The sequence below is a fragment of the Pyrgilauda ruficollis genome, unplaced genomic scaffold, assembly GCF_017590135.1.
Source record: "Pyrgilauda ruficollis isolate IOZ18807 unplaced genomic scaffold, ASM1759013v1 scaffold50, whole genome shotgun sequence".
NCBI lineage: Eukaryota > Metazoa > Chordata > Aves > Passeriformes > Passeridae > Pyrgilauda > Pyrgilauda ruficollis.
The window spans coordinates 7034546-7049494 of record NW_024526600.1 but is presented as its reverse complement, the minus strand read 5'-3'; the positions used below and the strand labels follow the sequence as shown (position 1 = coordinate 7049494).

General features: G+C 41.7%; 1 protein-coding gene across 1 annotated transcript; it reads right to left on the bottom strand.

The window, feature by feature from the left end:
• Positions 1-4601: 4601 nt before the first annotated feature.
• MAEL (maelstrom spermatogenic transposon silencer) lies at positions 4602-14745 on the bottom strand. The gene is given in 12 exon segments (XM_041480235.1): positions 4602-4717; positions 5474-5552; positions 5771-5903; positions 6525-6587; positions 7310-7451; positions 7787-7841; positions 8597-8724; positions 9355-9396; positions 9885-10040; positions 11950-12052; positions 14130-14216; positions 14614-14745. Coding segments are annotated over 12 exon segments (1236 nt in total).
• Between the last annotated feature and the right edge of the window lie 204 nt (positions 14746-14949).

The window sequence follows — 14949 nt, the reverse complement described above, 5'->3', positions numbered from 1 at the left end:
GGGTGACAGTGAGGAATGATAATCCTGCAGAAGTCATCAGGAGGGCAGAAACTAGATAACAAACTTGTTTTTCTCCTGCTCCACCACAGAACATTTACTCTGCCAAAAGGAATGATGTTGTTAAAAGTCTTTGCAGTCAGCTGCAGCTACTTCTATCTATCAACCAGAAAATAAACCCAGTTTCACACATACACTTGAGTGACTTTTGGGCAAAGTCTGAAATCCTTGCTAGCAGAAAAGGTTAGAAATTTTTAATTCAACCAACAGGTCCAGAAGCACTGCCTCTCTATGAGAATTATGCAGGTTTTTTTAAAACTTATCAAAAAATAAAAATACAACTATTTTTACAAGAAAATCGATACAGGGTTTCCTAGAATAGAGGTTATCATTTACCCAAAACAAGTACTTGTTCAGAAGAATCTGACCTTCAGCACACCACCACTTGACTGTGACAGCTCAAGACCCAGAATCCCTGAAATGGCAGCAAGTTTCCTAATGGAGAATGACTCAGCATGGACCTCACTCCAGGCAGCTGGCACAGGACACACCCCACGGAAGAGTATCAGCTCTTGCTGTTATTCAGGATCACAGCACTGCTTCCTCAGCCTGACACCAGACAGATTCTCCACACAGAAAATCCCCACCAAACTGCTGCCTAGTTTCTACCTTTTGGGATGTGGATGAGTGACACATTGCTAAGGATGCAATAAAGACTTATCTTACCTTAGACACAGCAAACCCTCTCTGATAATTTAACAGTTATAATGAAGGTCTCAGAATTGGTACAGGCATCAGGAATCAAGAGGGAGTGTGGCTTCCCTTCCCACACATCACACACTGTCCAGCTTCTTTTCTCACACTTGGGAGGTGAGAGAGCTCCACCTGGGAACAACAAGCCAGTCAAAGCTCTTGGGCTGGACACAGAGGACAGGCCAACAGGGGTGACATTCCAGGGGATGTCTGCTGCAAATAGCCTTGCCATAGGGAAGCTCTCAAGGCATTCCTCAGACACATGTGAGGAGCCTGACACTCAGAAGTGACCAAAGAGCCAGGGTGGTTCCTGCTGGATCTCATCCTTATGGACAATAACTGGTCAGGAATGTGAGGGCCAGGGGGCCAATTTAGCCTCAGTAACCATGAGATAGTGGACTCATGGATCCAAAGAGGGACGAAATCAGCAAAAAGCAGCATCACAGCCCTGGAGTTCAGGACAACCGTCCTTGGCCTTGTTCAGAGATCTGCTTGGAAGACTCCTGTGGCACACAGTGCTGGAAAGAGGTCCAGGTGAGCCTGGTGATTTCTCAAGTACCACCTCCTCCAAGACAAAGAGCAAAACAAGCAGAGGTTGACCATAGAGCTCCTGACAGAACTCACCCCTGAAAAGGAAACACACAGGAAACAGCAGCAGGGACAAGTGCCTGGGGAGAAACACAGCAGCGCTGTGTGTGTGCAGGCATGGGGACAGGAAAGCCAAAGCACACCCAAAGCTGCATCTGGTGAAGCACATGGAGGGCAAAAAGAAGGATTGCTGTGGGTGCACCTGAGTGGGAATGGGCAGCTGGTGATGAAGGACAAGGCTAAGGCCACATTCACCTTGAGCTTTAATGGTAAGATCAGCCTTCCAAAGCAAAATTCAAATTGAAGATGTCAAAACCAGGTTTTGCTTTATCTACAGTACGTATGTGTGCTTCTGAGAGAATGGAACTTCTGCCATGTCCCTGGTTCCTGCAGTTCACTGGAAGGAGAAGGTGGACAAGCCAGCAGTAACAGTTAAATTAGAAGCAGCAGCAACTGCTGCTTACTCTGTTAACATACTCTGAATAGAATGTAAAAGAACATGATTAGAGGTCCAAGTGCTGATGTAGACTAGATCAGCAGAGCTGTCACTACAGCCATTGCTTTCATGATCCTCAGACAACTGTTCTGGCCAAAACCCTTAGAGTAGCAATGTACAATTAACCACTTGTCTACTACTATTATAACAAGAGCAAAAATACCTACCAACTTTGCCATGTGTGTGTTAAACCAGGATGACTTTTTTACTCACTGCTGTCACAGGAGAGAGTCAGCTGCTGTAAGAGGAGGGCAGAAAGCCAGGTCTGATAGAATCTATCAGCTGTCTCCTCCACAAAACCAGCTCTTCAGCCAGTTCAACAGATGTGCTACCAAACACCCACATGCAGAGTGTTGTCACCCTTACGTTTTATCCTGTGGAAGGTCTGCACCAGTCAAACTCTGCCCAAGAGCCATTCTGCCTGGTCTGGGTTTTGTGTCCCCTTGAGAATTTGTTCATGCAAGTGGGGAGAAGTTTGGGCTGACTTTGACACAGTTTGTGCCTTACCAGTACTACTCCTTGCACTTAGTTTGCAATCCTTCATCTTTACTTAAAGGAGAGAAGCATTACTTTATTGTGCTTGTTTTTCAGAATTTGTTCTTCCAGAAGTCAAGAGTTGCAAATTGCAGAACAGCCAGGGAAGCAGAGCTCCAAAATGAAAGAATTTTCTATCATCCTTCAACAGCTGTTAGGGCTTCCCCTCAATAAATGCAGAATAACAGTATGAAATGGGCTACTTCAAGTTAGCGTACTCATTCTAATGGCACAGATTTTCACTACAAAAAACCCTCTCTAGAGTTGTTAGTTATTACAGTAAGACAGTTACTGCCCCAGTTAACAGCCCACTGCCTACAGCATATAATTAGATCTTCTACATCTTATGTGCTATTTTAATTTACAGGTGGCAAGGTACAGATATACCACGGAAACCTAATGGCATTTTCCCACTTCTGCTCACATTCTTAGTCTTGATATGTAATACATTCAGCTTAGTAAAAAAATGTTCTTAGGTTTATGCACTTAACACTGAGTAAGTGTTTTAACAATAATTATGAATAATGAATTCTCTCCTACATAAGAACTGAAACAAACTTTTATTGCAACAGTGAACTCTGAAAATACTTCAAAAACAACAGTTCTGTACATTATGAAATATCAATGCAGCAGTGGCTGTCAGTTAAGGAACTTGGACAACTCTATACAAATGCAGAAAAGCCTTTAGCACTACCTGATAGACACTGCCAGTCACTGTCAGTTACAACACCCCCAGGTGCTGCATTGGTAAATTTCAGCCTTACAGCTTTAATGCCCCTTATTTAGTGAAAATCAGCAGGTAGGACAGCAGCCTTCAAGGAAGCAAATACAGAATCAATTGAGGAAATTCAGTGATAAAGGTGAACGATTATGAAAGGTTATGGAAGAATAGAAATGCTTCAGTGATCCTAAAACACTGGACGAAAGGGTCCAATTGGCCTTATAGCAGCTGCAACAGGTTTCCAGCTAAACCAGCACTTGGCCTTTTGTGACACACTGATCAGCATGCTCAAATAAACCTCTTATTTTGGCTGCATTTTGGGTTTTGCTTGCATTTGTTTTGTTGGGTTTTTTCCTTATTCAAGGGAACAAACCACTTCATCTTGAGTTTCAGTACCTACAAGGAATGAAATCTTCACACAGTTAGTTGCTATGGAAATAGTATTTCAAAACTGGACATCTGTTGGTACAAAATCTAGGAACAACTTAACAAAATAAGCTCTTATTTCTCAGAATCACTTGCTTAGGAGACAAGCACAGACAGACAACTTTTTGGGGATTACTCCAAGCACTGCCTTCATAAAAAGGAACATCTAACTTGCCTAGAAAATGTCAAGACAGTGTCCCACTTTTTTATGTGCCCCCAAATAATTAGGACTGGTATCTACCCAGCCTGACTAAACTCTTGTGAAATAGATCAGTTTGAATTTGATACTCTTTCCAAACAAAAAAAACAACTAAGAAACCAGCTCCATAACACCTATACTTGTCTTCAGTCTCTAAGTTTGAGGCACATGCATTTCTTAAAAAGCAAAGTGATGTAAAATTAAAAAAAAAAAAAAAATCTATGCTGTACTTGTCCCTGATGTATATAATAGAGCCTGTCCCTCTAAGAACATTAACAGATAAATTTGCCACAGTATTTCTTTCAAGACATTTTATATAAAATCTGCTTTTTTGCCTTGAAAGACCACTCAAATTTTTCATGGCTAAAGCTGATATATTACAGCAAACTGTTGGGACTACTGACTTTAAATTAATTCCCCTAGGGCAGCCCTTCACACCTTCAGTGCTTTCTCCCCTGTATCAGTTTTTGAAGCAAGACTGTTACACACTGAAATTCCATCTTCCACATGCAGGACATGGGAAGGCTATTGAAAAAAAATAAATAAAGCAAAAAGTTTAAATTGTTTACACACTGGTCACTAAATAATTCTTCTAATTCAATTATATTGATTAATCAATCTTGAATTTGCACTCTATTCATTAAGAAATACAACTAGTACAGCATGCAGTTTTAAAGATGTGACTGTCAGGTCCCTTCAAAGTTAAGTCTTCCTGTAGATAATGAACAAGATTCTTTAAATCCACTCAATAGTTTTATCATTCTAACAAGAACTTCAACTGTCAAGGTTTGCACAGATGAAAAACTGCAGTCTGGAGAAACTACTAGTTATCTTAGGGAAATGAAGAAAATTAGAATTTACAGCTGTCCTGGATGTGAAAAAGATTTTCAAACACTGAAAGACTTGGATAGATCAGATGCACTTCTCAGCAATCGAATAACTCCTCTTCCTTGTACAACACTTGCTCCACAAGGGGAGGTCTTCACACCACATGGAGAATCACCTAATAAATTAAATACAGTTTGCACATCAAAACAGCCTTTAAAGCTTGCATAAATTAATGGAATTGCTGTTCATGCTGTGGAGCTGAACCTATTCAAAAGCTCTGATACAAAAAGCCAGGCAGGTCGTGTCCTCCACAAACACCAAAACTGTAAGATCATGATTTCCAGGTGGAACAGAGTTTAACTCAGCATGGATCTTATGCATAAGATATCAAGTTGCAAACTCAGAATTCTTACTTATTTTGCAAACTTAGAATTCTTATTTATTTTGCAAACCTGTTCCTCTGAAGGTTAGCCATGAAATGCCCAGATGAACTGAGCTCAGAGGCCTTCTAGTAAAAAAAAATCCTTTCTGCAAAAAGAGACTTTAAAAAAAGAGAAGTCTTTTAGCTGAGTTGTGACAGAACATTTACAAGAAGGACCAGCCCAGTCTGTACATATAATGATTTAAGAACATGGAGAGTATTTTGAACACGGCCCTGCCTCAAAGCACCTGGGCATGGGAATGGCTTCAGGTAACAGAAAAGCATGAACCAGAGAGCAACATTTCTACAAAAAACTGAATTTTGAGAGATGTTTTTAACCCTAAGAGTCTGTTCAGTAAGAAAAGGCTAGCTCTTCCTGCTTGAGTCTTCAGTGTGTGAGCTGTGCACCACTTTCAGGCAACATCTAAGCCCAGAAATTTGAAAAAGTAACAACTGGATTAAGTTTAAAGAGCTCTTTCCACTAAAAAAATGTGGAAGTTTCAAACTCACAATTAGAAGGGACAAACTCTTGATCCTGTCTTGGAGAATCCAAAGGTTTGTTGCATCCAGAACTCTCAGCTTACATTTCCTGTACGAAAAAAAAAAAAAAAATTCAAAATAAGGTACATGTATCTGCTAACATGAAACATACACCACTATCCATCAAACCTATGAATCATGGTCAAAATCCTGCAAGTTCATCAGTCTGCCCAACATATGTCACAAAGGACAGCATCCAAAGACAAAACAGCTCATGTGAAATTGGCAACTGGAAATAAATCAGGGTATCAATTGAAAAAATCTGACCTGGGTATGTTCAGCATCCAGTTTTACAATCCTGGTATTTGTGCTTTGAACACAATCAGAGTCTTGCAGAGGCAGGTGAGCTGCTGTTAGTGGGACTCCATACACACTAGCAAAGGATTTACTGATGCAGTAACTGGACCAAGAACAAAAGGAAAACAAGAAAGGTCTGGATAACAGGAATGCTGATGTGTGGAAGCACAGCATTTTAGGTTCTTCAGCTGGCAAACAAAAGCAGCCAAAGCCTGAGATGCACAGAACAGATACCAGAGGGCAGAAGGACTTTCTGCCAGCATCCCTGCTTCCTTCCAAGACCACCAGTCTGCTGTACAACTACACATGAAATACAAACAAACTGCTTCCCCACATTATCAAATGTAGCACTTAGAATGTGAAAAGCAACTTTTTTTTTTTGGGGGGCATAGCAGTCCATGATGAGTTTTTTGAATGAAAGACTATTTATTATTGTCTCTCTAAGTGCTACTACTGCTGCCAATAGAGATCATAAATAGCATTTCCTCATTTCCAAACTATTTACTTTTCCTTTCTCCCCACCAAAAAGATCACAGAACCTCATGTATCTACATTATATGTCAGGCAGTATAGAAGTCTCCAAAGCAGAGATATGCCAGAGCACAATGAGAATACCTCTGAAGTCAAACAGTGAATTCTAATGTGATTGACACTTTTCTCACCATTGCAATGCTAACAAAATAAAAGCCATCATTCTGGAGTCAACCCTTCAAGCAACACTCACCCCATTTTCTTACAGGATGCCAGAGCACAGCAGATTATATCATTCTCCTCATGCCACTTGCACCTACATGAAACGAAGTTCAGGCTTATTTCAGAAGCACCTACATTGTTAAGCAACAAGAACAGTTGGTCTGGCCAGATGTACAAGAACAAATATTAAAAATGGTAACTTTTTGTTGCAGTAACCATGCAGTACTTTAAAATTTCACAGAGTTCAATAGCTTTGCCCTAAGTAGTTTATGCAGAGTTTAAAGGTCTGCTTATCAGGCAATCTACTTCATGCTGAGGTGGGGGGCAGGGAGAAAAGAGAACCCTAAGAGACAAATGGAATTTAAACCACGTGAACCATTTCAAGCTTCCCATTAATGTGAAATAGCTCCTCCTAGCACAAACATCCTCACTTTCCTCTCCAAACCTGTCTTTTAGAGTACATGCTTCCATTCTCCTTAGGGTCCCCCCCTAGGGTGAGGACACTATGGGAACACAAAAGTGCCTGACTATAAAAAGACAAAGTGACAATGATGAACCCAATGGATCTTAAAAACCATATTCCAAGCACACTTCCAAGAATAATTTACATAGTTTTTTAAAATCTACTGAAATTTAAGATCATATTATTGGCTCTTTTCTTAAACTAGTTGCAGAGGAAGCACTAGAGTCTATTTCTAAATTAACTGCATAATCACCCAATATGCTCCGGCAGCACTGCAAACAAATATCACTTTTTGTACCAACACAAACGAATCTGAAAGCAGGCACATTTACACAAAGAACCACCCAACACACCTGGTATTACTGGAGAAATCCCACAGGCAGACATCCAGTTTTCTATACACCCAGATCTTGGATGGCTCCTTTTGGTGTTTCTTCTGGTACAGTTTCATGATCAGGTCTTCTACTGCAAAAAGCTCCCAGTGGCTCTCAATGCCTACATTTCAGTGAAAATCCAGGCCAGGAGAACAGGAGTCACTGAATATCCTGCTCAGCTCATTTCTCAGTCAGTCCCTGTTCACTGCCCAGCCTCTTATCATAGCATCAAAGCTCAAAGATATTCCACCAGCAGTTTTAATAAAACCTGGCTTCCTAGAAAATGGTGGGAAAAAGGAGGAGGAAAGAGCATGCAAAGGAGTTCTAGCTATCAGAATCAGCTTTTGTGAAAACTGAGACACGCTTTTCAGACAAATACAGCTGTCCATGAATACACAGCCCTTATTTCTGGGGGTAGGAGGGGAAAAGGATGGACAAAAATGATCCATTCCCTACCTGTTTTGCTGGCCATTCGACCAAGACACCAGTTAATTCGGAATCTGTCATTAGACTGGAGGAAAAAAGATTTCTGTCATCTCAAAGGAGTAGAGTACAGAATTCTGACACTTCCATGACTTCTGTCCAGGTCTGAAAAAGGCACCTCCAAACCAAAATTGTTTATGGCACTGAATGCACAATCACCCTGATGAGTACCTTGAAGAGGACCCAAATTTCATACGTACTTCTTCAGAGCCCTGTGTTTATGGATGGAACCCAGAATCTTGTCCTTCCCTACTTTTTAAGGATTAACATTAGGTTTGAATTGAATTGAAACATAATAGACCTGTTATGAAACTTAAACACCTCTGAATCCTAACATTTTGTTCCGTTGCCTGGAAAATGAAACTTGAGCAAAAATTTAAGACACGTGTTACTCTCATGGGGAAAAGAGTCACGAAAACGTAAAAATACCCTTTCAAAAAAGCAGGATTTATGACTATTATTGAGCACATCCAATTTAAGTCAAATCTTAGGAGCCCTTAACCAAAGTCATAACAATGTCAGAGAACAAAAGACCCTGTTCATCAGTAGATTAGAGCCAGAAGAGCAGGCTGAAAATAAAAAGGCAGAAAATTAGGTCTCTGCTTTATAAAAAGGTTGGCTTCTGGAGGCCATTTCTTCCTGCATGGAACTGGGACACTCTGGAAAAAGTGTCTTTCCCCACTTACATGCACACTGATTAGGTTTTAGAGTGAAGTACGTCCTTAGTCACCCAACAGGAGTGAGAGCAGAACTGGAGATTGAGAGCTTTGACCTTGGCCATACCCTGCAGAAGAAGCGAGGCTGAGCACCTCTGGCTGGCTGGGCAAACTCAACAAGTTCCCGTAGCACAACTGCGTAACAAGAACGAGGAAGGTGAAATCCAGATATAGGGATCTTATGGGTTTCATCACCTAAGGGAGGAGGGAAGGGGGACAGGGGAAAAAAACAACAAAACAACAACAAAAAACGAAAATTGTGAGAAGTCCAATTTCCTGAAGAGATACAGTTGCCTCCTCCTTTCTATCTTTCTGTATACACATATATAGATGCACACAAACACACACACACACTCCTCTCCACAGACAGGGTCTGTGTTTAAGCTACCAAAACCTTGCTTCTGTCAGCAGCTCTGGGCTGTGAGCAAACACTCACCCTCCTGCCCCTTTTAAAAGGCCATTATCCAAGTATTAGATGTACACAGGCCAAGTTTGTTCCCTCTGTACACAAGGAGAGGAAGTGTCCTAATAGAAACAAACTGGAGTCTATAAACATTACTGAGAGTCACAAAGGAAACAGGCACAGAGAGCCAGACACAACAATGGCGTAGATATTTTAGTTTTGGTAATATATGCCAAGCTGCTAAACATAACTTTTAAATATAAAGTAGTATCTTTGAGTTACCCTGTTGTTAATTAGCACTTCATGCTGAAGATACACACAAGGACCACCAAGACTTACAAAACATTTGGACAGAGGTCAGATAAGCTGAGTCTAAAACTGCACACCTTTGCACACCATTTTTTTTCTCCATTAATACTCACCAGCAGCCTGGCAGTGGTACTGAAAACCACGTGGCGGTACTTCTGCAAAAAAACAGGAGAAAGCACAATCATCATCCAACACCACCAAGGAGAGATCCTTAACTCCCCACTGTACACCACAGCTTCACATACAGAAAGGGGAACAGCTTCATCTTCCCTTGTGGCCTTGTGAACACGCCTCAACTATTTTTGGAAAAGTTATTTTCAGTTCTATGCATTTTAAAAAACAAAGTGCATTGTAGAGTGAGTTTAGGTCCAACCAAGAGAAACATTCATTGACATCAAATATAAAGCACAAACACGTGCAGGTCCTCCTGGGTTTAGCCTACCCTCTTTGGAGTTACATGAAGCTCTGACACTAATTCTCTTCAGAAACAAGCTCAGCACTCCTCTGATATTTTAAGAAGTCTGACCGTTTATAATCAAAGAAATAAACTTTTCTTAATACCAGAAGTATAACCTGGGCAGCAGTGACCCCCAGAAAGCTTCCCTCTCAAGCCCAGCGCTTCTCTGACTTTCCTGGAACTCACCTGGATCTATGAAGTGGTGGAAATCAGCCACGATGCCATCTTGCAGGGAGTACCTGACACACCCAATCTCACAGGGAAGGAAGCGCTGCTCGCAGTGGGGTGGCAGCTTCCCGTAGCTGTAAATGTCCAGGAAGTAGAAGATGTCTGCAACCATATCTGAAAGAAGAAGAATAAAACCATCTTCAGACAAGCCACCAGAGGTTACAGAAGCCATGCTCCCCTCATCCAGGGAAAGCTTTTGTGAACTTTCTCCTATGACTGAGTGAAGATTAACAACCAAGCAAAACACACAGCTCTTCCTCTGTATCCAAGATGACAAGGTAACAACACTTATGTAGAATTCAGGCACACTGGACACCTTCCAGAGATCCTGCTGTGTGTAGAGATGGGGCAAAAAAACAACAAATACAAGCAACTAAAAAAAAAGCCAACCTCCAAACCCACGTGATGTTAAGAGGCCTGCAATCCAACAGGAACCATTATTCTTTTTAAGGATAGGTCTCTTGCCCTTTCATAAAATAAGGTTAGGGAAAAGCCAAATCAGTAGCTGCAAAATAGCCTCACGAGCTAAATTTGGCAGCCTACACCACTTAAATGAGTTGGTAGTAATCCTGTGGGGCAAGAAGACGAGAAGTCTGCTAATTGAAAGGATTGCTTCTCCACCAAATGAGCTCCCAAAGAAAGTGGCAAGAATACCCAACACAAATGTTAAGGAACAGATTTATCATTTACTAATTAAAAAGTATCCAACTATGACAAATATTTTACAATACACCTTAATCCTTCTCTTCACGACCGTCACAATGTCCTCAGTGAAGTTTAACACAGCTATTTAATCCTTACTCTTAACTACTGCCCCTCATCAAAAAAGTCCTACTTGCTCTACTAAAGATGTGTTACTGTCTTCACACATAAATAATTTTGCGTGCCAGTCTTTAGGACATTTAACACCAGCTGCCCTAAGCCTGAATGGTCATGCTCCCTTTATGTAGGTCTTAAACTGCAAAAGCTCAGGGGTCATAGGAAAGACAACTCTCCTACCTTATGAAAAAATGGATATAGCTCCAGGGAACCATACAGAACTTCAACTGAGAAATATTAAGAGCAGCATCATGAAATGTATCTCAATTATCCTTTATCATTAGCCTCTCATTCAGCTAGAAGATGAACTGTGCCAACTCAAGCCAGCCAGCATGATCAGCCCAATCAAATCTGCATCACAATGACAGGGGAGCATGACCCCTGGCACAGAGGGCACTAATAAGCATTTCACTTTTTATGGAGCTACTGTTTCTTGCTCCCCCATAACCATGACAACATGAAAACAGTTCGAGAGACTGAGGTAAAAAGCTGGAGCTGAGACTTAACCATACAGCAGATACAGCTCATATGAACTGGCTTCTTGACTTACCTTGTAAGCAGTACCTTTTATCATTTTTCAAAATAACGTAATATTCATTGGGTAGAAGATTACAAATGTGTTCACTACCCAGCTCTAATTAGAACAGCCATTTGGAGGCAGGTACAGGTTAGAAATACTTTGTTTTTAAGAGTTCTTCAATAAGAAAGCAAGTCAGGATGTTATAAAGGCACTGACAGAGTGCATATTCCCTCTTTTATTCTCCCAGTGAGGTCAGGCCCTTGTTTTATTTAATGCCTCTATCATACCAATTTTGAACACTGATATCTAGCAATTCTTAACCCTTTGAAGTCAATACAAGTATTCTTTTATGCTGAACTTGGATTAGGCCTCGTCAAATCATCAATGTAGGACTTGAAAAAATACCTTTTCCTTAAAAACCCTGAAATAACTGTTAAGAAACTTTTAGTGGCTATACTCCCATTGAGCTAAAAAATAGAGGATAGAATTCTTAGAAGTTGGAGGGGGGAACAGTATTTTCCCTGATGTCCCTCTACCTTTTACAGCAGTAGCCCAGTAATGTAAAACATCTGACACAGATGGCTTTTAGCAAAATGTAAACAGTTTTTGTACAGGTACCACTGAGAATATCCTCAAAGGGCAAGCTCTCATCTACCAGGACCAACTGCTCTAAAATCACCATACCCTGATCATTCTTCCAAGACAGAGCAGAGGCATCTGGCAAAGGAGTAACACTGGGCAGCTTTGTGGGCAGAGGAGCAGGAACTGGATCAGGCACATTACAAGTCTGGAAAAGATGAGAAAGTTAAAAAACAACAACAAAAGTCTTCCCACCACAAATAAAGTCCTTCAGCTCCTTATATCAGAAGAAAATGCAATATCCAGTAACAGCTGTGCTTAGGTGCCAAAGTTTTATATATAAAGTCCCTGTACACTTGCAGGCCAGGAAAGCAAGATTTCTCTTCAGTACCTTTGTCAACCCACTACTGCTTTAAAGAACTACAGATAAATTTACAAAATGCAATAAAAAAAAAAAGTAGTATTTTCTTAAATTCAACCGCTTGCCACAGGCAAGGAACACTTCAAACTGGAATTTTAAAACTTTTCTCCATAAGTTTGATGAAAAAAAGCACCTGGCACATGTGTTAGTTGTCTTTGATTAGGAAACAGGTTCATGAAAAGCTGGTAAAGCCTTAAGGAAGTCATTGGATTGCTCTGAAAATCCATTCATGAACAATAAGCTTTTAATAGGACGGGAAAAGAAACCTGGCAGCCTTACAGGATCTGATCACTCAAACCCGAATTGGGAATAACATCCACACCCAGGTATCCTGATTGCAGATAACCATCTCAGCCAAAGTTAATTGGTTATCAGTTTGAACTATTTAAAACAAAATGAGGAATTATTCCCATCTAAGCAAGCTTTGGCCACCTCCAAAAGAGGAACATGGGCTTTCACTACACAAAGTGACCGTGGCTGTCTGTGTACAGGGCTGGGGTTAATAAAACAAGAGCACATAATCTCATATATCCATATTTGCCTATTTCCAGATACAGTAAAGATGGTGATCTTTACTCTGGTAAAGCAATTATTCATTCCTCTCCCTGATTACAATCTTCTAAAATGCTACAACTTGTGGAAGGAAACACAGAAGCCTCCATTTGTGACTTGCCTGCCATTTCACTCAGTTCTCCCTGACACATAAAAATGGAGTTTCATTAATTACACACAGCCTGCTACACAACACAAGGATGATCACATTTTAAACAGCTTTTTCCCAGACATGCAGGCCCCCAAAACCAGAAAACAGTGTCTAACACCTCCCTTCTAGTCTAGACTAATTTAATGAATCCATTTTTACTATAAGTTACTCCAAACTATGATGATCCTGTCATTCCCTCTATCACCGTGTAAGTGTTTGCAAGTCCTGGAATTTATCCTCACCATTAATTCACAGTTCACAGTCATTATCTAGTAATAAAGCATTAAGAAGTAAATGCAGTATTATTCATTTACTCAGACAGTAAATGTGACTTTCTTTCCTTGGACACACAAGTTTTTACACTACCAACAAAGACTGAAATGAAATAAAATGATACCTCACATAATTCAAACTCTTAAGTAACTCTGCTTCGGAGAAGTGCTGGGAGAGGAAGAGAAACAAACGGGACAAACACCTTTTCAAGGCAGTAAATAGCAGAAATTATCTGTTTAGCACCATTTCAGACACAACCATACACACTCAAACCAACTGCCACTTCTACATTGTTCTCCACAACAATATTACTACTCTCCTCCCACATCCAACCAACCTAAAAATAATGGCAGGGTGTAATTATTCTATTTGTGCACAGGCCACATTTCATTGACCTGGTTCACCACACAGCTCCTCCAGACCAACAAATCAGCTGCTTCTAAGATGTGCTTTCAGGCCATCAGACAAGAACTACCTAAAACAATGACACCCAATAGCAAAACCAACATGAACTTCTAACAAGAAGTAACACCAATTTACAGTATAAGTTAAAAAAAAAAAATTAAAAAATTAAGTCAGGCACTGCAAAATACTGTTAAACATAAAGCTAGCATGTTAGAGAACTGCATTTTGCTTGGTAAAAGAGACGAAAGGAACAAGCTGTGATGGTTTAAAGAGGTATCAAGTATCTTCACCTTCAATTCAAGCTACAACGATTACCTGCATAACTCGTATAATGACAGACATTACTAATGCAGCCATACCCTCCAGAGGCTGGAGGATGTGGAGAGCAGGTGGAAATTGCACAGCATCCTATGGAACTGAGCACAGAGCCAGATACCGACTACTCCTCCTTCTTATTGGGGGCCTTCCATTGTCAGCATTTACCTCCTTTACAGTCTTCTGAGAGTGTTTCTTGCTATTCCATTTACGAGCCTTGTCTGTATACATCGTCTTCTCTGCCTCTGTCAGGGACTTGAAGGAAAATTAGCTGTTACAAAAAGGTTTCTACCTTTTTCTAGTAGTCCCACAAACCAACAAACTCCCCGTGTAAGAAATCACTCCTGCACTTCCAAAGGACACTGCTGATGGCTGCCAAGACTGACTCAAACACTCGCAGGCGCTTTTTTCCTAATAACGCCATAAGGCTCGATTACAAACACCCAGCAAGGCGAAGGTGAAGTACCTCGGAGTGAGGGCAAGCCACAAACAAGAGACCTCCTGGAACTACTCCTGCCGGCCGGGGATGCCGCCACCACCACCCCACCCCCGGCACACGAACCTCCCTGCGCTGAGGGGAGCGCGGCACGGCCACCTGAAATGGCGCCGAGCCCACCCTCCAGGAAAGGCCCCGCCGGCATTCCGCCCTCACCTCCCATGCCTGGGAGCAGTAGGGGATGGCGTCCGCCACACGGGCCACGGGCAGCCCGCGCCGCTCCAACGCGGGCAGCTGGTCGTGCACGAAACACGAAAAGGCGCTGCGGTAGCTGCCGCGCCGAGCCATGGCGGCGCCGAAGGGCGCTGCCCACACGCGGCCCCTCATGAGGGGCGGGCGGGGCGGCGCCCGCGCGTTCGGCGCCATGAGGGGCGGGCGGGGCGGCCAAGGCAGCGCCCTCCAGCCCCGCCGGCCTCAGGCCCTGCTGTTTGAGCTTCGCCTGCTCTTTACTGGCGATAAAGGAGAATTATCAGTAGGACAGACAGCGGCCAA